This window comes from Lynx canadensis, chromosome A3 (assembly GCF_007474595.2).
Source record: "Lynx canadensis isolate LIC74 chromosome A3, mLynCan4.pri.v2, whole genome shotgun sequence".
Taxonomy (NCBI): Eukaryota; Metazoa; Chordata; class Mammalia; order Carnivora; family Felidae; genus Lynx; species Lynx canadensis.
The window spans coordinates 80,351,167-80,376,041 of NC_044305.1; the positions used below are offsets into that span (position 1 = coordinate 80,351,167).

Sequence of the window (24,875 nt, forward strand, 5' to 3'; positions counted from 1 at the left end):
GTAAGGTGGCATTTGAAGTTCAAATAGCTTAATTGAGTTTGAAGGGGGAAAGGTCATTTAATTGGTCTATTGAAATGTTAACAGAAACAGATATGCCTTGGAATAGACTTTAATGGCAGCAGTGTTGCGCTAATGTCTGTATTCACTTGCAAAATTGTTAATTAGAGCACTTGGTAGTTCATTTGTTTTTGTATTGATGTGCTTAGTCCAATAGGGAAATCAATTTTATAGAAGAAATTTACATTACTAGCTAGACCCTAAAATGATGTTTATTTTTATTTCAAAGAGAATACTATATACAGTAAACCCAATTGTGTTTTGAGTTGGAGACCTCTATTTCCCTTCTGGATCGTGGAATGTCATCATCATCTTTCCATTTACATCCTTGATAAAGTTTAAAAGTCCTATATGAACATCTGGCTGTGTGAGTTTATGTGAAACTTCTTTAGCTAAATATTTCCAGAAACTAATGTCATTGTTTTAAGGAAAGCTGAGGGAGAAGAAAGGAAGAAGTTGGGATGTGGGGTGTATTGCTAATTCTGCCCTCTTAAAGTTGAGGTGTAAATAGCACATCATTCTGGGTAATGTGTTTTGCCCGGTATCAGTGTTGATTGCATTAACTAGGGAAAACAGGTAAGAAAGAATTTTCCAAAGAATTTTAAGATTTCCTTAGTAAGCCTTATATGATTCATTTTTTTTTAGTGAAAACTTTATTTTAAAGTTCTATTACTGAACGTTAGTCTTATGCAATCTGTGCATACCTAGTGCAATTTGTACTATTCACTTTCAGAAGCATTTGTGGAATAAAGGCTCTAAGATCAACTTTTGAACAAATTCCTAATATGAACTTACAGTATTATAGCAGTTGTTTTGTATAAATTATATAACATAGTTATAAAGGTTTTAAAATGTGAACAGTCTTAGAGAACATCCATTTTCTTTAACTGATGAAAACATGGAGGTAGAGTAAGAGACTGGCACAGAGGTGTTATTTTCTGACTCCCAGTCCCATGTGTTTGTTATACAGTTCATTTTTTTTTTTTGTAAGATTCAATAACCAAATGTTTTAAGAAAAACAATGCAGATTTTTTAATGTATTATAAAATTACACTGCATTATTTGCTATCATGTATACACAGCTAAATGAATCCCTAATTTGAATCCCCTAAATAAACTAAAAAGCCATATTCTACTTCACTTATCTCATGTAGAGTAAACCTTTGTAGCTTAGACTCTGAACATTAGAGAAGGTAAAATATTATCTATAATAAAAATACATTTTTACAAGATTCCTGTAGGAAAATAACACATGTTAATGCAGTAAATTGGGCACTGATTTGTGTGATAACCAAATGCATTTCTCAGGTTCCAGTGGTTTTGGGGTTTTTTAAAAATAGAAGGCTGTATATTGTTAAAATATTGTTGGAAGTAATGCATTAGTCTTGTACCATGAGCACTATAGGTTTATTGCAGTGTGCTTTAAAATCTTTAGTAAGATTATTAGTCTATATTTTGATTCTTTTCATGTATTTTTCAAGTTACATATGTACCACAGCCCCTTATTTAGCTTAATAGGGTAATAAAAATTCTAAGATATTTCATTGTACTAGTATGCAAATGGACTTACATAGGAGTAAGTCTAGGTTTCCTTAAAGAGGGCAACCAGAATTGAAAACTGAGGCCAACAAATAAATGAAAGTTTCTCTAAATCCATTGGATAATAGAGGCAGGTGTTAAGGCTAACCATAGTGTTGAACTAAACAGAGGGATTATTCCTGGGTTTTGCATCAGTGTTTTCTGCCGGGTGCCTCACTTGTCAAAAAAAAAAAAAAAAAAAAAAAAAAAAAAGTTTAACAGGCAAACATTCACATAGGCACATTGAGAAAAGAAGTATGCTTAATTCCATCAAAGCTTTAAAAAATCAATCATTAATTTATTCTAACTACAATTGTTGGTCATTTGTGAAAAGCATCTGGCCTCTAAGTCATAGGAACCCAACATTACAATGTGACACTTGTGGAGAAGCTTCAATTTGGTATAATAAAAAAAAAAAAAAAAAAGCTATGTTAGTGTGTGTGTATCTGTGTCTAACCATACAGCTGCTTTTGTTGATTCAAAATGCTTTAAATATACTTCGTTTTCTGGATTCAAAAATGTTATGACTGCAATGTAATGGGCTTAAAAATTATAAAATTGTTAATTGGCAGCTTTAAAAAGTCGTGCTTTTCACCTGTCTTTTCATGAGTCTTTGAAAGAGTGATATTTCAGCTATCTAAGCATTACAAGTCAGAAATGGTTTCTAATGAAGTCTAAATTCAAGATAGAAAATATATTTTTTAAATGGCTTCAGGAGAGACATACCCTATTTTCCATATGGCTAAGTAATTGTTAAGATATTTGTTTTAAAGCTGGACTTAGATACTCCTGACTGCTCTCTAATTTGATATAGCTAGTCCAAACGATTTTATTCAAGAAACTTTGGTAGGAGAATGCAGTGAAGTAGATAAATAATTTTGCAGCTATACTCATATTGCAAAGTATAGAACTAATTCAGTCATTATTACTGTAGTAACATCCTTTTTTTTTTATAGCTTTAAAGCTAGCAGTAGAACAGCTCAGTGTTGGGATACATTAAAATATTAAGCTTTAAGTCAGATTTCATGTTTTAACAAGATATAAATAGGCTCGCACCATAATCACATAATTATACATGGCAGTTTCTTCTGGGTTTTGTTGTTTGTTTGTTTGTTTGTTTGTTTGTTTGTTTTAAGAATGAGCTTTCAAACTGTAAAAGAAGGCCTAAGAAAAGCCTTAAGGGGTGAAAATTAGAGGTTAAATTAGAAAGAAAGAAAAGTTGCCATTGTTTTAATTGCATGTTCTATAATATGAATAGTTAATATGTAAAAACTATCCCTCCCAGAATGGAATACTACTTAGTCTAGTGGCTTCTTAATGTACAAAGGAAATAAAGGGTGATAGAACCAAATGCCGTTATATCAAAGGCTTCATATAGAATGATCCCATTCTCTTACTGATAAACTACCAGATTATTCATATACCATATTTCACTTACTACTACTCTTTAGCTTCTTCTGGGCTTTTCATAATTACAAATTAAGGAAAACTGTAAATGCTTCCCATAATTAAGGTTTGATTCTAAGTGAAATAATGACCAGTAATAAAAAACACTTCTTTTCACAATAGAAAAAAAATAGTAATTGTTAGACATTTATCTCATTTAATGCCATAAATATATTAATGTAACAAGATGACTGTGTTTTTAAAATGTGTATTGAAAATGAATTTAAATTTTATATGCCATATATAGCATTCATGTTGTAAACTTTGTTTAGCCCTCATTTCAGAGGCACTGATGTCCAAAGTACTGTTAGGATACTAGAGATGAGAGGGAAATCACTTAAAACTGCTTGTGAAATATAATGTTTGAAATGGTTCTTTGAGAATGTGCAGATTATGACTTGCATAGGGACTCCTTCCAGCTCTCTGGGAAATGAGCTGTTGACATTCTTTTGGGTCATCATCCAAGATAGGAGGGCAACCACAAGGATTTAGCAGATAAATTCATCCCCAAAGACCATTTATCCATTTCATTGCACTTGGAAACATTCATGTTGAATAGTAGCATTAATGTAGCCCATTTAGCTCTTCAAGTGAGCTTTATGTATTAAAAAAAAAAAAAGAAAAGAAAAAGAAGATGACGATGAAGAAAATCAATGACTAGGGTAATAGTTGTTTAAGTCTTCTAAGAGGTATTCTTTAGTTACCTAATTATAAAGCACAAACTATTTTTTTCTCTCTATACTATTTTCAGAAAAGAATTGAGTTCTATTATAGTGAGCAGTAAGCTTTTGAATTTCAACTAACTGAATCAGCCCATCATGTTACTTGTTAGTTGTTCATGACAAAGAACAGAAACAAATGTTTTAGTGTTATGTTCTGAATAAATGGCAACATTTTTAAAAGATTGAAAATTATGTCATTTAGGTTCTGTTTCTGACTCCTTTTGGACTTTATGATTCAGGCAAAAGAGAAAAGCAAAGCATTGATAAATGTATTGAGGGTATGCACTAAGATTCACACACATGTCCTTTCTTATAAATGGTGAAAAAAAAACTTTTTGACTCAAACTGGAATGATACTATATAGGGCTGAATGTGCAGGAAAGGTTCCCACAATGCATTGTGCAAACCTAGGGCTAACACATACCCTGCTGCTTTGAAACCCCCCCAAAAGACAAAAGCACAATGAAATAGAAAGCTTACCACCGGTAGCTTTCAAAACGACAAACTAGGCAAACTATACATCTCCACCACTCCAATTTTGTCAGAATGCTAATGAGCTTGCTCTGGATCTTTACTCGGCTTCCCGTGTTTCTACATCTTCAAGGACCACATGGCGCTAGCAAAATAAAGACAACTAAATGAGAATTTCGAATGCTTTTTGTGTTAGGACCTGGTGCCTTTTCAGTGGACGCACTCGTTGAATATTCTCAACTTAAAGAGTACAACAGGGGGTTTGGGTATGAACTTTTTTAACAGGAGGAAATTTGTACAAAAGTAAATTAGTGAGATGAGGAAAATATGAGAAAAATTTCTAGATAATTCCACTCCATAATATCAATGACACCTTCAGGCCCCAACTCATACTCTTCTAACAAGAGATGCTGATAAAAGATGAATGATTCTGTGTGTTCACAGTGAATGTTAGTGGTTTTTTAATAGCAGCATCTACATAAAAGGCAACAGGAAGTAATCCGCATTAGCAGTTGAGATCACTAGTTAATAGGATGATGTCTTTTTAGCTTTGTCACAAGATTATTAGAAAGGATGGGATTCTGTTCTCATCGGTGGCATAGTTGGAGTGCCTGTTGAGTACAAGTGCTAAAATACAGGTTTCTCAGTATTGTTTCACATGTAAAGCAAAAGCCTTTTAATGCAACACCGTTTTCCTTTTTTACCAGGTGATTTTGTTATTGATCTCTAATCTGCCCCTTTCACTATATTGAATGCTTGAAGTGTTCTGCTTTTCACTGTAGCCTTGATGCTAGCTATTTGTGTCTATAAATTCATTAACATTAAAACAGAGTCTCTATAAACTATTTGAATCCATGATTTAGAAAATGGCAGGTTATGTACTTTTTATGGTTTAGGGTATAGATAACAGCCTGAGTAAGTACTGTAAAAATAGGTTCTTTGATAAAAAAAATTTATGAGATTTAAATTATATATTTGTAAGAAACATATTTTTCACTAGCTCTATCTCTTTTCTCTAGCAATCACTGTACACTTAGGAGATTAGGAGTAGTCAGCTGCATCTCTCACCATACCCATATCTGTAAGGGGAAAATTAAAACCAAAACTGGACACATTTTTATATATGAAGGTATCTGAACTTAGTAAATAATAACCAGGAAAGGAAGTTTGATACAGCAACACTTTTCAGGTTTTATGTGGAGAAAATTTTTGGCAATTTTTTCATACTTAATACATAAAGTTCTGATATTTCTATATACTATTCTTTAAATTTTCTCTTATCCTGAAAAATTGTATTTTCATACATTCAGCTTTGAGCATGTGGCTTAAGATCTTGCCTCTTAAGATACTGTGATTTATTCACACTTCTAACATAAAGAAGTGGGGATACCCTACCTTAATAAGAATAACATGGACAACTATAGTTAATAAAGTCAGCAAAAGTAGAAACTATCTTCTAACTAGAACAACGGGGGTGTTTTACATCTGGTTATTCTATATTCTCTATCATTAGTATGATATTTCTATGCTTCTTACAAGTATGGATGGAACTTAGTATTCATGTAATAAAATATCTCCATTTGTATAGGTTCTTTTAAATAGACATGAATATGTCTACTTGCATACAAATTACAATGAGAAAAGAGGCCATGTCAAGGGAAAATATACATTAAACTGTGAGATATCTATTTTGGCATGTTAGTTACAAAACTGAAAAAAATTTAAGAACTGTAGATTTCTTCTCATTAATGACATTTTTTCTAACATCATATGACATACCACGGTAAAACAGAAATGAGTTTTAGGTTATTAAAATAGAATGTTTCCATTTGATCTCCATAGACACAAAATATAAAATGGACAAAGTATGATATCATATTATATCTGCGAAGGAACTTTTCATAAATAGGAACAAAATAAGTAAGAGAATCTGGTCCTATAAAGTAAATTGAATGATATCTAAGGTTCTGAAATAGTATAGACTTAGCCTATAATTCCCCACTAAAATAATTACTTCTGATGATTCATAAGGCATTGACTCGGTGTCATAATAAAGGAGCCAGTAAAAAAATTAACATTTTATGTCTGAAATTTTTCTACAAAGTGAGTTTTCAGTATAGTTTCCAGAGGCGTTGAGGCTACATCCTTTGATAGACTCTAAGAGTTGATAGAAATCATTCCTTTTTGGAAGTAAAATGGTAATATACTTTTGGTAAATGTGGTGTACAGGTGTCTTTTTGTGTGTCCTGTGTTTTTAGCTGTGTCAAAATTTTAACTTTATGTCGCAAACTCCAAGAATGCAAAAAAATAAAATCATTTTCTAGTTGCGAAAAGTGACATAACCACATGCAATTATATTCAAATCTGATATTCAGAAAAATTAAGAGCATGAGAAAACATGTCAAACAATTGATTCTGTCACATCTTTGATTAGCAGAATCATAGCCAAGTAGAACAGTGAGTCAAGGTGCAGCTCACCCAAGGTCTCCATGTGAACCTTCTCTCTCATGTTCTTATCCCATACATACTGAAGCCCTCTGTCTTCCATTGCTGTTAGCATAAATTATAAGGGAGGCTTTTCTTCCATGCTTAAAATCCTTAGTATACTTCATCTGGAAACAATGGGGCTCAGCGGTGAGTTGGGACCCTGGCTGGGAGAATGATCCATTCTAGTGCTTGCTATATTCATTCCTGATTACTAGCTTAGCTTTTCATAGTTTTGAACCTCAGTTTCCACTTTAACAGAATGAGGACAATATGGCTTTAAAAAAAAGTAGGGGAAGGAACGTTAATTCCCATAAAGGAGGAAATTCATTTATTCTTTTATGTCTCGTGATTTTCCTTTCAACAAATATTTTTGGGTCCTGTTGTGCCTATACTTTGAGTGTAGAAACTAAACCCTGGTTAGCGAATATAATGACTTCAAATTTGGTCACACTAGGTCAAAGTTGGTATGATGTGGCAGCCTAAGAGAATTGTGAGAATTAAATTAGATACCTTATATCAAGCATTTGCATAATGTCTGGTGCACATACAGTGTTCAATAAATGTCAGCTAATATTATTTATATAATCTCTTTAAATACTTAAACTTATCAAAGTCACCTTTGAAATAAAAAATACCAAGGATAAAAAACACTAGTATGTTGGGAAGGTTACCTATCACCATCAAGCATGAAATAAAATGATTTATAATAAATTAATATGTTTCTCTTTGCATATATATACATTTTATTTATTATATATTACATCGATACTAGAATAGTCCTTTGATTATTGAAAATAATCATTATGAATAGAAATACAATATAAAGGAAATAGGTAAACTTTGTTTTAAAAGGAAAGTTAAGGGGTGACTGGCTGGCTCAGTCGAGCTCTATGCTCGTGACTTTTGGTCTAGGGTTGTAAGTTTGAGCCCCATGTTGGGTGCAGAGATTACTTAAAAAAAAAATCTTAAGAAAAGTAAATAAATAAAGGAAAGTTTACATTTTAAGGTGCTTACAGTATTTTTGCTGTTTACTTTTTTATGTCTTCAGTTTTAAAAAGTTGGTAATATTCCTAAATTATTTCCTGTCTTTAGTTTTTTTCCTTCTGTAGTTACAAGAAAATTAAACCTACTGCCATACTTTCAGAATTCTTTACTCTCACAATTTGTTCAGCTAATTCAAACATCTTCAATGTCTTGTTTCTGTCTGCATTTCAGTATTTGGATTATTTAAAGAAGGAACATCTATAAATTATATCGAAGTGTAGTAGCACTCAACTGTTGTTGAATCATTCTAGTTCTTGCAGTAGATATTGGATCATGGGATTTCTAGAAAGGAATCTCTGATGCAGAATATAGAGAAACCTCCTAAGGTCTCATTTCTAACATTTGTTTTTTTTCTTCTTGGCATTCACTGTATGTCCCAGCCTTTTAGTATATAGTCTTAAGGGACTGTTTCATTTGCTGATTCATGTTTGTTCATTTATCCAGAACAAATGTATATAATTTCTACTAGTGATATTTAGAAAGTATTTTCCACTACTAAGAATTTGAATTGGAAATATAAAATATAATTTTGAACCTAAAGTATTATCACATCACCATAATTTTTAATTTGGAACATGTCTATTGCCTAAAGTGAGGTACATCCTTATTCTAGACTGTAATAAAATTTTTTAACACTTAAAAAAGTAGAAATTCCAGGAAAAATGTGTTTTCTCAGCAACTATCTATGAAACAAATTTAGGCATTTGAACTGATTTGGCAGCAACATGTTTTCTTCTGAATGTGAAATTAAATTTGTGTAATGTCATGCCAATGCTAAAATAACATCTTATACATGAAATATCACCCTTTCTTTAAAAAAAAAGATCTCGGTGACTTATTTGTAAAAGGGCTAAGACAGTGGTTCTCAAACTTTTATCTACATTAAAAAAACCACCTGAGGAGTTTGTTAAAAATACAGATTCCTAGGACCTACCTAAAAGATTCTGATTCAGTGGATCAGATGTGAGGCCCATATTCTAGGCAGTTCTAATATACGGTGATCACAGACCACATTTTAAGAAACATGGGCTGAGTCCACAGTGCTACAAATGCTAAGTAGCACAGCAATAAAGATGTCACAGCATAGACCTTGAAAAACCAACGAGATACCAGCTAGAATCTGGGTGGTCTTAAACAAGTTAGTTAACCTCTCTGAGCTCCTGTTTATTTCCTCAGCCATTAATTTAAAAAAAAAAGGCCGATAAAACCTATTTCAGAAGGTTATTGAGAGTATAAAATATATTGATACAGATATAGATAAAATTTAACAAAAATAAGAGTCCCTTGGCCACAAGTTGGGCAGGGGTTAGTACTCAATATAAAAGTAGCTTGCTGCGTCAGGTACAATAGTGGTTTCTTTATCGATTATTGTTTCTACCTTTACTTTAAAGTTCTTCTTAGCTTCTAAGTAATATTCCTATCTCCCATTCTATCACAATCTCTTCTCTTCCCTCAACCATACACACACTCTCTGTGGTCCCTCTCTCCCACCCCCAACCCCCAAAATGCCTGAAGACTGATTTGGCAATTTGACATAAGACTGGAAAGATGCTGGTGTCACTTTTTGTTTGTTTGTTTTTTGAACCCTTGGCTAATTAAAAAAATAAAAATAAAAAACTCATAACTGGGTGAACGTTTACAAAACTAAATAAATATCTAGGAGAAAACCTTAGGAATTGCTAGTTCCTCAATCTATAGTACACTTCAGTGAATTGATTATACTAATTATATGAGTTTCATGAGGCACATATAGAAGTAAACAAGAATTGGGGCACCTGGGTGGCTCAGTCAGTTAAGCGTCTGACTCTTGGTTTCGGCTCAGGTCAGGATTTCACCTTTCTCGAGATCGAGCCCCACAATTGGGCTCTGTGCTGGCATTGTGGAGCCTGCTTGGGATTCTCTGTCCCTGTCTCTGTTCCTCCTACTCCTGCTCTCTGCTCTCTCTCCTCTCTCTCAAAATAAATAAATTTAAAAATTTTTTTTAAAAAATAAACAAGCATTGTATTTGAAAATTTTATTTAGGACATCCATGTAGTAACCAACTTTGCAAATGCATTGTCTCTGCTTCTGTTTCATACTGACACTATTCCTAAGAAGCTTAACCAAGATTTCACAATTTGATCTGATAAAGAATGACATCAGAGATGGCTAAGCGTGTGTGAATTGCCTCCTCAGTCCAGAGTCAAAATCAAGGTAGTTTGTGAAAGGATGTGAGCTCTGCTCCACACCTTTCTCCGAGTTTCCCCAAATGGAAATATTTTCTTAAAAATACAGATGTTAATGTACAGAGACAACTGGATATTTGCTTACCCTTTATCTTTGGGTTAGAACTGTCCAACTGAATAGCCGTGAACTTTCTTTTTATTGTTATTCAGACTTACAAAGTTCTGCTTTCAAATCATTGTTTGTTCCATTGTACAGAAATTACCAGCTATCTAGTGGATTGTAAATTATTACATCTTTCCTTCAGTTACTAAGTAGGTTTTTAACACTTTTGCATAGGCTATAGGTGCACTGCATAAGAAAACTAAACATATATAATCATTGCCATCTGTTTCCCTGTCCCCACATATCATTTCTAAGCTGGATGTGAGAGGCATTATCTACTCAGAGGAGCTGTTTCTTCAGGAGAAGTTTACAATATAAGTTAAGGAAAAACGTCAAGCTGGTACCTTTTTTTAAACTCGGATTTTTTTTCTCTTTGCCCCTCCCCCAATTTTGTGCATTCTTTCTCTCTCTCTCTCTCTCTCTCTCTCTCTGTTTCTCAAAAATAAACACTAAAAAATAAATAAATAGATAAATTAAGTTAGATTTTTTAAATGCTTACTCTTATTGATTTGTAATGTTTATTGCTGATTAGTTTTATGTAAAGGTTGTGTGTGGTGTGTGTGGTTGTGTGTGTGTGTGTGTGTGTGTGTGTTTGATTGGGTGATTTGAAATGAATGTTTAGAGGGAGGAAGATTAATCAAAATTGTGTGATTATTTTCATAGCTGCATAGTCTGAAAGGATAAAGTTTGGTACAAATATGTATATATAAATAGTTATTTTCCTGAGGGAGTATAGTGGACTTTATTACCAAAATAAGAGTATGTGAATTAGTTTTCTCTTCTGTTTTTATACTGGTGACATTGAGTGGGAGATGATATGTAAATTCACAGTACAACCAGTTATGAACATCCAACTTGTGAGTGCTTTCTGGCATTTATTGACTGTTTATATATTTTACCCACCCCAAAGCCACCCAACCCCACTCCCCAATACCAGTTCACTCTGAATTAATAGCACCACTTGGTGGCCAAAGCTAGGAATTGTGTAAAAACACCAACATTTCCTCCCACCAGCATATTCTCCCTAAATAGACACTTCTAATCTGAGATGTGATGGACTTGATCATAGCTCTATCTGTTGTGCTTTTGAAGGATCTACCTCCATAAGGAAAAGTTTAAAAATAATTTTTTTAATTTCAAAGTGAGTTTATTATGCATTTCAATGCTTTAAAAACTAGCAATAGTTATATATTGCATGTAAATACTGCCCACAGAAATAAATTATTAGCCATAAATGTTTTAATTTCTTATGAGAATAAAATTGGAGGTAAAATTTTAAACTTTAATACCACTTGTTTAATTCAAATGCTTATTTTGAATCTAATTAAAAGATTAGTAAAATTATGCTGAACATTGCCAAAATTGTCAACGTTGACTAGGTAGCTATTTTGCTAAATTCTGAAATATTAATATTTATTTATTCGGTTATTTATAAAATAATATTTATTTATTCCAATAATACCAACAGAATATTGTAAGGACCAAACAGACTTGGAGTTCTTATGACTTTGGGTGAGAATGTACATTAAGTGTGTTAGATGTGATTGCTCTGACCCTTATAAGTAAGTTGTATCTTTGGAGAGAAAGGGAGAGGATATATAACACAACAGAAGGACATATAGCTAACTGCTGGAGATTGGCCTGTAATATTTATGTAAGAATCTGAAAGGGACTTTTGGGGTAGCATGATGCTCTTCAATCTAAGAAGTATCTAAATATTCTATCATGATAAAGAGGGGACTTGAACATATCCTGGGGATTAAGTTGATGAAAAGTCTGAAAATAACTTCATCTTTGGAATTCTAGAGATTCTGGGAGTTACACATTAGATTTTATTTTCTTTGAATTTCTGACCGAAGATACTGCTATTAGTAAGAGAATCTTTGAAATAGATTAACGGAATATGTAAAACCTTGGAAAAGGGAACATCTCTCATAGAGGGTTTGCATTTGAGTTGATCCTGTAAGAAAAGGAAAACGCGTAATAGGCAGTTGATGGCCTCCATACTTGAGGCAAATGAAAAGGTTAAAATGATGGTAGGATGCATGTGGTTGACTAGTCCAGTAAAATGGATATGTAAATATAGAGATTTCTTGCTCAATGTAGCTAACATCTTAAGATTTGCACCAAATTTCCAATGTGTTTACTTCTGTGGGTAGGCCTTTCTGGTGTTTGCATAGGCAGTCATGGAAAAACGGTGAGACTCTGTCAAGGAGAAATCACCATTCCTTGCTCCATTAATAACCCTAGGACTCAGAGAGTCAGAGAGGACCCTAAAGCTTGAACAAAGAATGTGGCTCCTTTATGTGTGTGTGTAGAGAGAGAGTGAGAAAGAGAGAGAGAGAGAGAGAGAGAGAGAGAGAGGAGAGAGAGTATACAGCAATAGCCATATAACAATAGCAACCACCATTACATTGATTAAATAACATTATACACCAGGCACTATTCTGAGTGTATTACGTATGTTAATTCACTTATCTTCACAGAACCCCCCCCCCCTGAAGTAGTACTATTATTTCTATTTTACAATGAGGAAACTGAGGCATGGGGAGATTAAGTAATTTATCCAAGTTCTCATAGCTCTTCAAGAGCAGAGCTGAAATTTGAATACTCCCTGATAATCCAGTGCGAGGCAGAGTATTCTTGTTTGGGGCCGTTTTCATTGAAGGATACCTCAAATGCTCAAATAGAATCAGAATAGCTTATAGTTAGCCAAGAAGTGGACAGGTCTTTCCCTGGAATCATGTTTCTAGAAGACAGTATACACCAACCTATAATTCAAGGATCACAAGGATATATCTGCATACGAAGAAAGGCTGATTTCCTCTTGACATCCCTTGATGTACTGCTCTGAGATCATTGTTAAGTTCTAGTGGCCTATATTGGAAGAGCAAACAAAATCCCCACTACAAATGGATGTACTAAGTGAACAGAATGGATTTATTTTTATCAGAGATTTGAAGGTTTGCTTTTTGCTTTGTTTTGTTTATGCCATTTTGCTTATCAGAATCATTGAGAAAAAGCTTTGTCAAGGTTGGCCTGAATTCTAAATGAAGGGCCTGTTCTGGTAAGATTGGTTACCTGTGTGTGTCAGGTGGGGTGGCTAAGAGTGTGGTTGACAAGATAGACTGCCTGGATTTGAGGCCTAGTTCTACCATTAGCTAGCACTAAGTTATATAACCTCATTAAATATTTGATGCTATCATCATCATCATAATTATCATTATTATTCCCAGCCCATGAGAAAGTTACTGGTTGTCACTGATCTGATAAGGGAGATATATTACATAGAGTAGTTTCTGTGAGACATTGTTATTCTCAGGGCTTCAGGAAACAGCACTGTGGATACAAGTCCATTGTGAATGCCTCTTGTATAGCCTGATGAAGAGAATGGCTCCACTGAGAATATTAAGGGGCATTGGATAAGTTGATATATTGCTGAAATCCACACTAGTCACCTGGCCTGGGTCTTGAAAAACAGCATTGATTACATTTGATTCAAAGTGTTCTGTAATTTTTGAGTGCTGCTGGAGATGGTTCTGCAGTGGTCCCATTTTGATTAGGCTTCTGTGTTCTAATGAACTGAATGTGGCCATAGGCTAGAGAGGGATAGGTTAAATTCCCTTCTGCTCTCCCTCAATGAATAAAGATATTTAAGAAGGTACATAAGGAAGGATATATCCCAGTGTTACTTGGTTATCTGAACCCAAGCATGATTAAAGAAGGTATAGAGTAGAAGAGGAAGTTACTGTCCAGACAGTGCATTGGGGGTTGGGGGTCCGATCATCCCTTACTGGAAACTGGAGGCACTGAAGACACCATGGGTATGATTTTGAGGACGTTAAAAACACTTTAAGGAACACAGGAGTGGGGTTACCCAAAAGAGTAGCTGACTGACTGCATAATACATCTTTGGAGAAACTCTTTATTAAAAGGAGCCTATTTGGAGAATATCTACGTGGTTTGTCCTTCTATATTTTAAAAATGATACATATTTAATTTCCCACATTCTCAACAGAATCTAATCTCATTCTCACCTGGCATTTAGTAAATCACCTATTTCATCTGCATTGCCAATTTCATAAGCTGATTTTAAAGATGCTCTGCTTTTAATATCAAAATCTCTTTATGTAAAAAATGATGAAAACTTACATCCTCAGTGAAGGTTTTTATGTTATAAATATTTAGTTTTTCTTGTTGAGGACTTTGTTTTAAATTATATCCACTTTTACTTCAAATTGTCATTTTCATTTTTTTCTTTGTTTTAATAACTAGTAAACTTTAAATGTGTTCTAGTAGTTCATAATTTTCTATCTTAAAATTTACCTTCTTTAGTCTTTGATATTAAGAAGTATTCCATGATCTCCTTTGTCTTAAATCTCTAACACCCTGGAGATAACTAGACTCTTGTTACCTGGAGCACAGCCACATTGTTATGTCCTTGTTAGGGTGTCCTTTGTATGCAGCAGTGACACTGATGACCCAGTAGGGCATCCACTTTGTTGTTCCAGCTGCAGAAATGAGTTTGTACTGATTCACCCACAGTTTTTACCTATCCTGCTTAATACCAAAGACATACTAACTATACTAACTGTAAAATTTGTATGACTACCAAAGATTTAAAATATAATTTGTGTTGGGGTGCCTGGGTGGCTCAATTGGTTGAGCATCCGACTTCGGCTCCGGTCATGATCTCACAGTCCGTGATTCGAGCCCGCGTCGGGCTCTGTGCCAACAGCTCAGAGCCTGGAGACTGTTTTGGATTCTGTGTCTCCCTCTCTCTCTGACCCTCCCCCGTTCATGCTCTGTCTCAAAAAAATAAATAAAGGTTAAAAAAAAATCTTTAGTAAAATATAATTTGTGAGTGTGGAGTTGTTTAGAAATTTACCCTCACTGTAATTATTCCTGATTATGTGTCTCTCGCATTAGACTATGAGCCTTTGAGGAGAGGGACCACATCTTGGTCATCTCTGTATCTGCATTTCCTGGCACAGTGCTGCACATGCCACATTGGCACATGCCATCACCCTCTTCATTATCATCTAGCTAGCATTTTTAGTCTTGGGTACTGTGCTAAGGACTTTACATAGATTTTTTCATTTAATGCCTCTAACAACCACATGAGATAAGCAATTTGATTACCCTGATGGAAGTGAAGACTAAGGGGCACCTGGGTGCTCGTGTGTAAGCATTCCAACTCTGGACTTTGGTTCAGGTCATGATCCCAGGTTGTGGGGATGGAGCCCTGCATTGGGCTGTATACTGAGCATGGAACCTAGTTAAGATTCTCTGCTGCCCCACCCCCACCTTCTGCCCACTCACCTGCTTAGGCTCTCTCTCTCTCTCTCTAAAAAAAAAAAAAAAAAAGGGAAACTAAGAGACGTTCTAGAATCAAGGAGCTCAGTCAATTTTTTTTTTTTAGCCAAACTGGAAAAAAGCCATTTTGGATGCAGATCCAGTGTTCATCTTATTGCATCATATTCAAAATGATGACTCTAATCAGCGACAGAAACTATAGATAGTACAATTATACATTATGCTTGGCCTTATCAGAATTTATAGTCTTATCCACAAAAGTTCCTCAGAAGTAATACAAGTAAACATTCATAAGGGTGGTACTTATTTAAAGAGGTCTTTATTCTAAGCTTGTTAGTCTTTCCATATATTTATGAATATTTCCATAAAATACTTAAGTTATAGATTGGGTTCTGAGACTGCCCTTTAAAAAAAAATATGTCCAGGGGCTCCTGGGTGGCTCAGTCGGTTGAGCATCCACTTCAGCTCAGGTCGTGATCTCGCGGTGCGTGGGTTCGAGCCCCGCGTCAGGCTCTGTGCTGACAGCTCGGAGCCTGGAGCCTGCTTCGGATTCGTGCCTCCCTCTCTCTCTGCCCCAACCCACTCGCATTCTGTCTCTGACTCTCTCAAAAATAAATAACATTAAAAAAAAATTTTTTAATACATCCAAATGACCTTTTAAAAAAAAAAAAAGATGAGGGGCGCCTGGGTGGCTCAGTCAATTGGGTGTCCGACTTTGGCTCAGGTATGATCTCACAGTTCGTGAGTTTGAGCCCCACATTGGGTTCTGTGCTGACAGCTCAGAGCCTGGAGCCTGCTTGGGATTCTGTGTCTCCCCCTCTCCTCTCCCCTCTCCTGCTCACGTTCTGTTTCCCTCTCTCAAAAATAAATGAAAATATTTTTAAAAATTAAAAAAAAGATGAACCTCTATTCTCCCAATGAAAAGATGAACCGCTATTCTCCCAATGATAAGAGCCCCCCAGAAATTTTAACTTCCTTAATATATAAAAGGTTAGAAAATATCTTTTATAAGATTTAATTTAGCTATATAACATGCATATTTAAAATCACATCTTAAATACATTAATCTGGAAGTATTGCTTCTGTCCACTCCTACCTTTCAAGAATTACTTTTATTCAACTCTTCGTGTTTGTCTTTAACATTAATGTCTCTGTCACCTCTGGAGCCACTCTCTAAGTCCTTTCCATGACATGACTGTGTGAAGGCCCTAGGACAAGGAGGGGGGTACAGAGGAGTCCACCAGGTGCAGTCCAAACAAAAGGGACTTCAAGAGAGGGGAGAACTGGCAGGGGAAGCTATCCATCTGTAAGCATGGCTCACAATTCAAATTTTCCCATTACAGGATGCTTAATTGATTCACTAAGTAGACAGTAGTCTGGTTCAATGATGCCTATATAAAAATGACTCACTATATTTTATTTTATAAAATATGTTAAATATACCTTTAAACAAGTAAATGCAGTTTTAGAGTTATGTTCTGAGCGTTTTAACTTTAGTCACATGCCTATTTGTGGGTAGTCAGATAGTCATGCATTAAGTGAAATGTGGATCATATTAATACCTTCACATGCTCTTAGCACTGAAAGGTTAGCAAGTGTAAACCCATCCCATATGTAACTTAAAATACTAAACTGTAAGTAATGTAAAGAGTTTTTCAGTTATAATTTTTCCCATGATCATTCCTCCCATGCTTTTTAAATTTATTTTTATTTTTTGCTGTTTAAGTTGGTGCTAAGTTTATCTTTGGGAAATCTAGCAATGACCTTTGGCATAAAAAGGCTGTTCAGACTCTATTAAGGAGTTTGGTACAAGAAGACTGCTCTTAATTTCCAACCTTTAGAAATAGCTTCTTTTATGTACAAGTTTATGGAGGAAGAATTTTGGTGAAGTTGTCTGTACCTCTTCCTGTAAGAAGTACATGCTAAAAGTCTATCAGAATTTATCTGTAGAGAGTTGTTGCCCTGAATCTCTGTTTTACCAAATGAGTAGATAAGAGATGTTTTTATTTTGAAAGAGTATGTTAGTTTTTATTTTACTGTAACAAAATGAGATAGGATTTTCCCCAAAGTTTATATTCTGAATACTATAACAAATATATCATGCCAGCAAATAGTTTTTAAGACCACTGCTGCTGAAAAACATCAATAAAGATTATGAGATTCTTCATGTATTGATTACTGTTTGAGGATATTCTTGGGGTAGAAACATTTATCAGCTATTTGCTTATATAGTAAAATTTGTTTTTCATAATAAAGCTATCTCCTAAGTTTAAAATATTTTCTAAACTGATACACTGGAATCTTGCAGGTAATGTTGGCTTTAGGAGTTCATGTGTCCATGGCCTTACATAACTACAGTAAATTCCTCTTTTTGTCCATTAATAAATCTACCAGATTTCGCTTCCTTTGTTATTAAAAATATGTTTCTGCAGTACCAGCTACTTGGATACCTTCATGTGTCTCTCTACTGTAATACAGTCTGTCTTTCAAAGGCCATCATATTGGTGTTATCATACCATCAGGACAATTTGTAATGGCAACTTTTTTGTTTTTATGTTTGGTTTGGCTTTGTTACATTGTGTCCTTTAAGGGCCATGTGTGATCACTGGTCAGCCATCTCTTTGATGGGGCTTTGGCAAGATTTCAGCATTTAATGTTTTCAAGGTAGAAAATCTTGAATTTGTTTATATGTACAACAGTAGCCCACTACAATCTTGGTATTTTCATTCTTTCGCACCGAAATCATCTTCTGTTTGGCTAAAATTGTATTGTTCTTTATTTTACATTTATATAAGTACTCATTGTCTAAAATATATCTTTCTAAATAGGTAAGTTTATGGTAGAAGATTATTAGTGAAGATTAATTGGTAGACAGTTTTTGAATATATGATTGATAACTTAGGTTTTTGGCATCACTTTTCTTTTATTCATTTAAAAATTTACATTGAAAATACTACTTCTGAAAAAAATAAATGAAAACTACATACGTATTCCTGATGATGAATGAATTCTTGAATGAAATTAAATCTTAACTGTAAATCTTTTTTTTTTTTTTTTTGGAGGAGATGGAATATAAAAATGGTTGCTATAGTCAACCTGCGTTTTATTAAGTATTTATACTGCATATAATGCTACATATTATGATGCTGTGTCCTCTTAAGTGGTTTGTGAACTATGTCATAGGGGGAATGATTTGAAATTATATTTACATAGTTACTCTTTCTGTCATTATCATTATTCTTGATCATTTAATAATTTTTACAAATCGTATCCCAGCTGTAGTAATTGGCTAAAAGAAGAAACTGACCTTAAGAGATTGTGATGTCAGAAAAGATGTTACATTCTTAGAGGCAATATAAAAAACAGAAGTCTTTAAGGGAAAAAAAAAAGAAAAAATATAGTACCAGAGATTATATTAGTCAGTACTTTAAAAAATGTTAATATGATTATGTTATTTGTAGTATATTTACCTGAGGCACTGTGTTTTAAAATACAGTATAACAACCCAGCCATGTTTTTACATTTCAGTAATTGTATATTGACCTGTAGTATTTTGTCACTTTTTATTTCAAAATGATCTTCAGGAGTATATGTCTTGGATTTTTCAGTTCGTAAAACTGAAAAAAAAAATTAGATTTTTAAAGTATCAGTATTGACTCTGGTGACAAAAATGTAGCTGTAATTACAAATTAAAGATAATTTTGAAGGCAATTAGTTAACCAGGTGAGGTTAAACAAGATAAAATGATTTATGGGCCATTTATAAAATAATGACAGTCTTCATTTTAAGCTACAATGTAAAGTGCTTTATTCTGAGATTATGTATTGTGGCAGAAGCTAAAACTGCCTTTTTTCTAACAGTGCCAGAATACAACCTCTTTTTCTTTTTGCACTAACAAGACTGCTTTACCACCACAGCCCACTCTAAGTAATTAAATCAATCCTTTGTACTTACCGTATTCTCCTCTAGTGACGGTACTAGATCTGATTATATGCTTCATGCATATTCAAAGTACCGCACTGACAGCTCTTTAATGAGCTCTTACTTAATCAGTAATGAACAATGTTCATCGTGTTCTTTTTTTCCTCATGCATTAGAGCTAGGAACAGTTGGGAAAAATGAAACATCCAGGCATTCATTTGAAAAATATATTGTACTTTGAAAAGTGTCTAAGCTGAGGAGTTGCATTCTGCCCTTTAAAAGTCTGATGGACAAATTGGATTACTAGTATTGGATTAAATAACAAATGTTAGAGGAGAAATGAGAAAAGCTCACTGTGATCACAGGCTTTAATATTTTTGTTACTTATAAAGCTAAAGGGGTCTTTAAACCAGTTATTAAAGTCAGGATTAATTTGTAATGGTTCAACTTACTGGCTTTTAAAAGCTTTTTAAATTTAAAAAATTTTAAATCCCGAAAAACAATAGTGTAATGATGTATTAGAAGAAAATTTAATTTTTTATTACTAGGCTAAGTATAGATTTCCATCATTGTATACTATCTCAGATAAGGAGATAGTGATACAGAATTGATTTAACCTCAAATATGTTTTTTCAGTTAATTTATATAATCTATGTGGCAGGGTGTAATGTGTCTTTAAATATTTGTTATTGTTAGGCTTATTTCCTTTTGAAACACAAGACTCTTGTATTATTAGTCAGTTCCTAACAATTAGAGGAGGGGTATCTTTTATTCCTACTTAGAAATCATAGGCATGAGTTAAACTAAAAATAACACAGTACCATATCAATATTGTTTTTCCTCAAGGAAGCAGTCTTCCATTGAAGAAAATGATGCTAATTTAAGAGTAGGCTAGTTGCTTCTAGTATTGCTGAAAGCCTGAATTATAGGTTAAGTTAAACTCAAAACAAAGTTTTAATATGTCTATATTTTTAGAAGCCACTTATGTTATGAACATACGAATTAAGTCTTTAATCAGCAAATAAAATATCATAAAAACTGCACCTATTAATATTGCACACATGTGTCATTTCACTGATCAAAAAGGCCTTCACCAGGGTACAATTGGCCTTTTTTCCAAATTGCAAGCTTTTTCTCAGCTTTTTCTTTCTACTGCTTTCTTCTTTGTTGCTACCCAGGGATTTTGTGCGTATCGCAGCCTGTATCACAGCCTGTATCACATGACCATGTCAAGACATCACATGGTCCTAAGTGAATACAAAACCAGCTACCCTAAAAGAGAGATTAAAATACTGTAAACAATAAAGACTTTTGTTCATACTCCAAAAAAAAATCTATCCTACGTCTGCTTCATATCATAAGTTTTAACAGCATTTGATGAAGGCACGTATTCTCACTATTCTCCCTAATCATGACAACAGATATCTATTTTACAGGAATGCTCTGAAGTACATGTTTGATCTTTGCACACAGATAGCTCTTTATATTCTGTTTCCATTCTAAAATTGTTCAGATTTCTGTTATGCAGAAATAGTTAAATTATGTACGTCCATAATTTATGCAAATATTAAAAACAATGAGGTAGATCTTTGAACAGCATACCAAAAGCAAATCACAGGGCATATATAATATGATCTTACTTATGCTAAAGACAAGAAACCTGTATGTTCTATAAATAAGGCATAATGCTTGTATTTGATACACATAGTAAGCTGTGTGGTCTGAAAGGAGAGAGGCTAAACTGTAGAAGTACTTACTTCTGGAGAAAGGATATGGAGAAGGGAATGGGGAGGGAGGGGTTGGTGAAAAGAGGAACATGCTTTTCACTTAGGTATCTATTGTCTGAATTTTTTAAATGGGCTGGTAGTATGTTTGAAAGTTAAAAGAAAATATCTTGCTTAAAAAGAAAATAAAACTAAGATATTTTATTTTTATTAGATATTTAAGTTAGCCATATGAAATCCATACAGAAGTGGAACTGAAGTATTAAATACTGGCTAGCAAAACAATAAACCAGTCATAGGTGAAATTCAGAAAAAAGAAAGTAAAAAAATTATAAATTTGACAGGTACAATTTGAATGGAGAAGTGGGAAGAAGGTGGGGATTAATATTTTTCTTGAATGTGATTGTGGCCTACTTCTACATGAACAATACCAAATATATACTATATATTATAACCCTTGATATATACTGGCCTTCGGTGGGGAGTGGTTTAGATGATGAAGAATGAATTTTAAATGTGGAATCAGTAAATCTAAATTTTAGATCTTTGCTGAAATGTTTTATGATTTACTGATTATTATTATGTTCATTATTATGTGTCTTTTCACAGGTAGCTAAAAGTATTTTTTGTAGCCTGGTCATTTATACTATATTTTAAATAATTTGCATGTGTTTACCCTATTAGGAATGATGATTCCAGAAAGATACATGAATATGTTCTTTAGTGTACTTTGGGGGAGGAAAATAGAAAAAAAAACAAGTTGTTACAAGTGGAAGCTTTCACAAAAATCTTTAATGATTTTTTAATGTTTGGTGGGTTTTTTGTTTTTGGTTTTTTGTTGTTGTTGTTGTTTATCATGACCATATGTCTGTCAGCGGCATGAGTTCCTCACTAAAATATAATAACAAGTCAGCCTCTGGGGAGGATTTAAAAGTTGGAACACTTTTTTCTTTCTTTTTTCTCTCTTTCTTTCTTCTTTCTTTCTTTTTCTTTTTTTTTTTTTTTTTTTTACTGTACTAAATGTTAGTATGATCTACAGATATTTCAGGGGGACTGAAATATACACGCTGAATAATACCAGCTTTAAGATTGGCTTATGAACTTTTAGATGTTGATTTAATTTTCAGGCCCTGGACTTTATTATGTTATTGTAAACAGTCTAATTTGTACTATTGGGGTAGCTAAAATGTTTCATGTAAAAAAAAACACTTGTGCTAAACTATTACTTGGCTTGTAAACTGTCATATAATAAGAAATAATTTGCTGAATTACAGGAAGGAACACAGAAGAAGAAGAAGCTATGATGCAGGAATGGTTTATGTTGGTGAATAAGAAAAATGCCTTAATAAGGAGAAATGAACCAGCTTTCTCTCCTGTAAGTACTCATGCTTATGCTTGTTTTTCCCACAACAAATGAATCTTAGGCTTTTTGTCATTGCCTTCTTTGGGGTTTCAATTTAATTAGGCTTAATATTTTTCTTTCCTTGGAGATTATAGTATAGTTTATATAAAAATAAAAATTAAAAATTGTATATAATAATTTCTCATCTGAACAGTGAGTTTTTTAAAATAGTGATATATACTGAAAAAAATGTTTATCATATAGAAAGCCAGGGAATATAAAAAATTTATGTATGTAAGAAATAAAACCCTTGTGCACAAAAAGGAGATTTGGATTATAGATATTAAGGGTTAGAGGGGAGAAGAAATAAAATTAAACTTTATTTAACATCACATTTTAAGTTAAAAATGGAAATAATTCTTAATATGGATAAAAGTACATTTGTATTTCACAGATGATGTTACCCTAAATTTGGATGATTCCTCAAATCATAAAAAGATCACTTTTGTGTGCAGTAAAATGGAGACTAGACCAAATATAAGCCTTCTTGGTCTTTAGCATTTAGTTCACTATAGGACTTAATGCGTGTTTCTTTCTCTTCACTAGCAATATTCTTATATTATGGCCACCTAGTGTGGGAAGGAGCAGGCTTACATGTTTATTTTAGCAAGAACCTCTATTTTGTCATTTCTGCCACTCCTGAACTTGATTAAAAGAGTTATGAAGAGGCACAAAACTCAAACCATTCCTGGATTTTAATTGTCTCTGTATTAAATTTTCACTGGTAGTACTTACATGTTTCTTATATTCTTTTCACATGGTGGTCTAGACAAAAGAGTGTTTATTGTGAACTATGATAAATATTTTACAAAATAGCCTTATACCTGGCACTTAATAGAAGAAGCGTTGAAGAATGAGACTACTTATCTGAAGATTAAACTATACCTCTGTGCAATCAAAATTGAAGGAGAAAAATGATAGCACTAGTAAATATTCAACCTAAGAAGGTTTTAGGTTTGTGTATCATTTGTTTGGAGTAGCTTAAAGTTAAAGAGAAAAGTCAGTTATGAGTCCTAAAATCAATGTAACCTAAAGGTTCTTTAAGTGTTTATGATTTAGTAATTAGCATATTGATGAACTTTGCAACTTGCCTAGGGAAAAAGAGCATGATTAGAACGACGGTATGAGCTGCTGAATCGGGAATTGCGGGGCAATGCTAGCCATTGAAGGTAAGAAATGCCGTGGTGGTGTCAGGTATGTGAAGTGTCAACTGTCAAAGAGATTTAAAGAGTGTAATACACTTCTGGTCTCACTAGGTGTGGCCTGACTAGGAACCAACAGGAATTACAGATAATGCCTTAGAGTCAGAAAGCAACAGTCACGTAAAACCTAAGAACCATAATGCAGGTAGATATTCATTATGTACGCTAGTAAACACAAAATTGTCTTAACTCTTGTCAGTAAGCTGAAATGTCCATTAAGTGGAAAATATAAGGAGTGAAATGATTTAATTACCTTTTACTATGTGAAATTTAAGGTTGTTTTTACAAGGGAGGTTGGGGAAAGATTTATCATTTTGATTTTTCACATCAGACTCTAAATTTACCTTAATATTTAATTGATGTCAACACTGAAATATGTCTGCAATCTACTATAGTTCTTAAGATCCCAACTCCTATTAAATGAATATTCAGGCAAAGATTGACATAAGAGATAAATGAAACACTTTCATTCTTTTCATAAAGCTTTTAAATGAATTATATAGTAATCCATGGTTCATAACATCAGTAAACATCAGCTAGCTTAACTGTGGCATTTACTATATGTGATTTAAAAAAAAAAAAATTCTTATGTGTTTAAGAATGCTGTTCTCCTTACACCTTTTAGTTGCAAATGTCTTATAGTTCAAAGATGTCTACTTAAAAACTAATCCTTTTGGGCTCTGTAAAATGGACCTTTTGTCTAATCAATGCAAATTGATTTTCCTATTCTATATTGACCTCTTAACCCATTGACTGTCCATAGTAATTTCCTTCTTTACCTGATAAGGTACCTGATCCATAATAAGCCAATTCTAATTAGTTTAGAAACTAGAAATTTAAGTTTTAAGGGAAAGCCAAATGAGACCATATATATTTTTAAATATGTCAATTAATATTGTGATTAAATAAACTATATGCTATTTATCTAAATGTAATCTTATCCATGTATAAAGGTTTTATTTTTAATTACTTTTGGATCTGTATCTCATTTGATAAATATGACTGACACGTTTGTATATCCTCATTTAGAAATCTGATTTACCTTATTAAAAGCCTTCAGATAACTAATTTCCTTCAAATGGCTATCCAAATGTATCAAATTATAAATTGATAATGACTATAGAATTTGTCAAAATTATTTAAGAAGTTCTGTGAAACTTGCCATTGAAATAAAACG

General features: G+C 33.4%; 1 protein-coding gene across 1 annotated transcript in view; it reads left to right on the top strand.

Annotated features, from left to right (window-relative positions):
- Positions 1-24,875, top strand: part of EHBP1 (EH domain binding protein 1) — a 337,775-nt gene that overhangs the window by 306,387 nt on the left and 6,513 nt on the right. Inside the window, 5 exon segments of the mRNA XM_030310685.1 lie at positions 22,369-22,448; positions 22,450-22,469; positions 23,592-23,605; positions 23,608-23,645; positions 23,647-23,665. Coding sequence (XP_030166545.1) covers positions 22,369-22,448; positions 22,450-22,469; positions 23,592-23,605; positions 23,608-23,645; positions 23,647-23,665 — 171 coding nt within the window.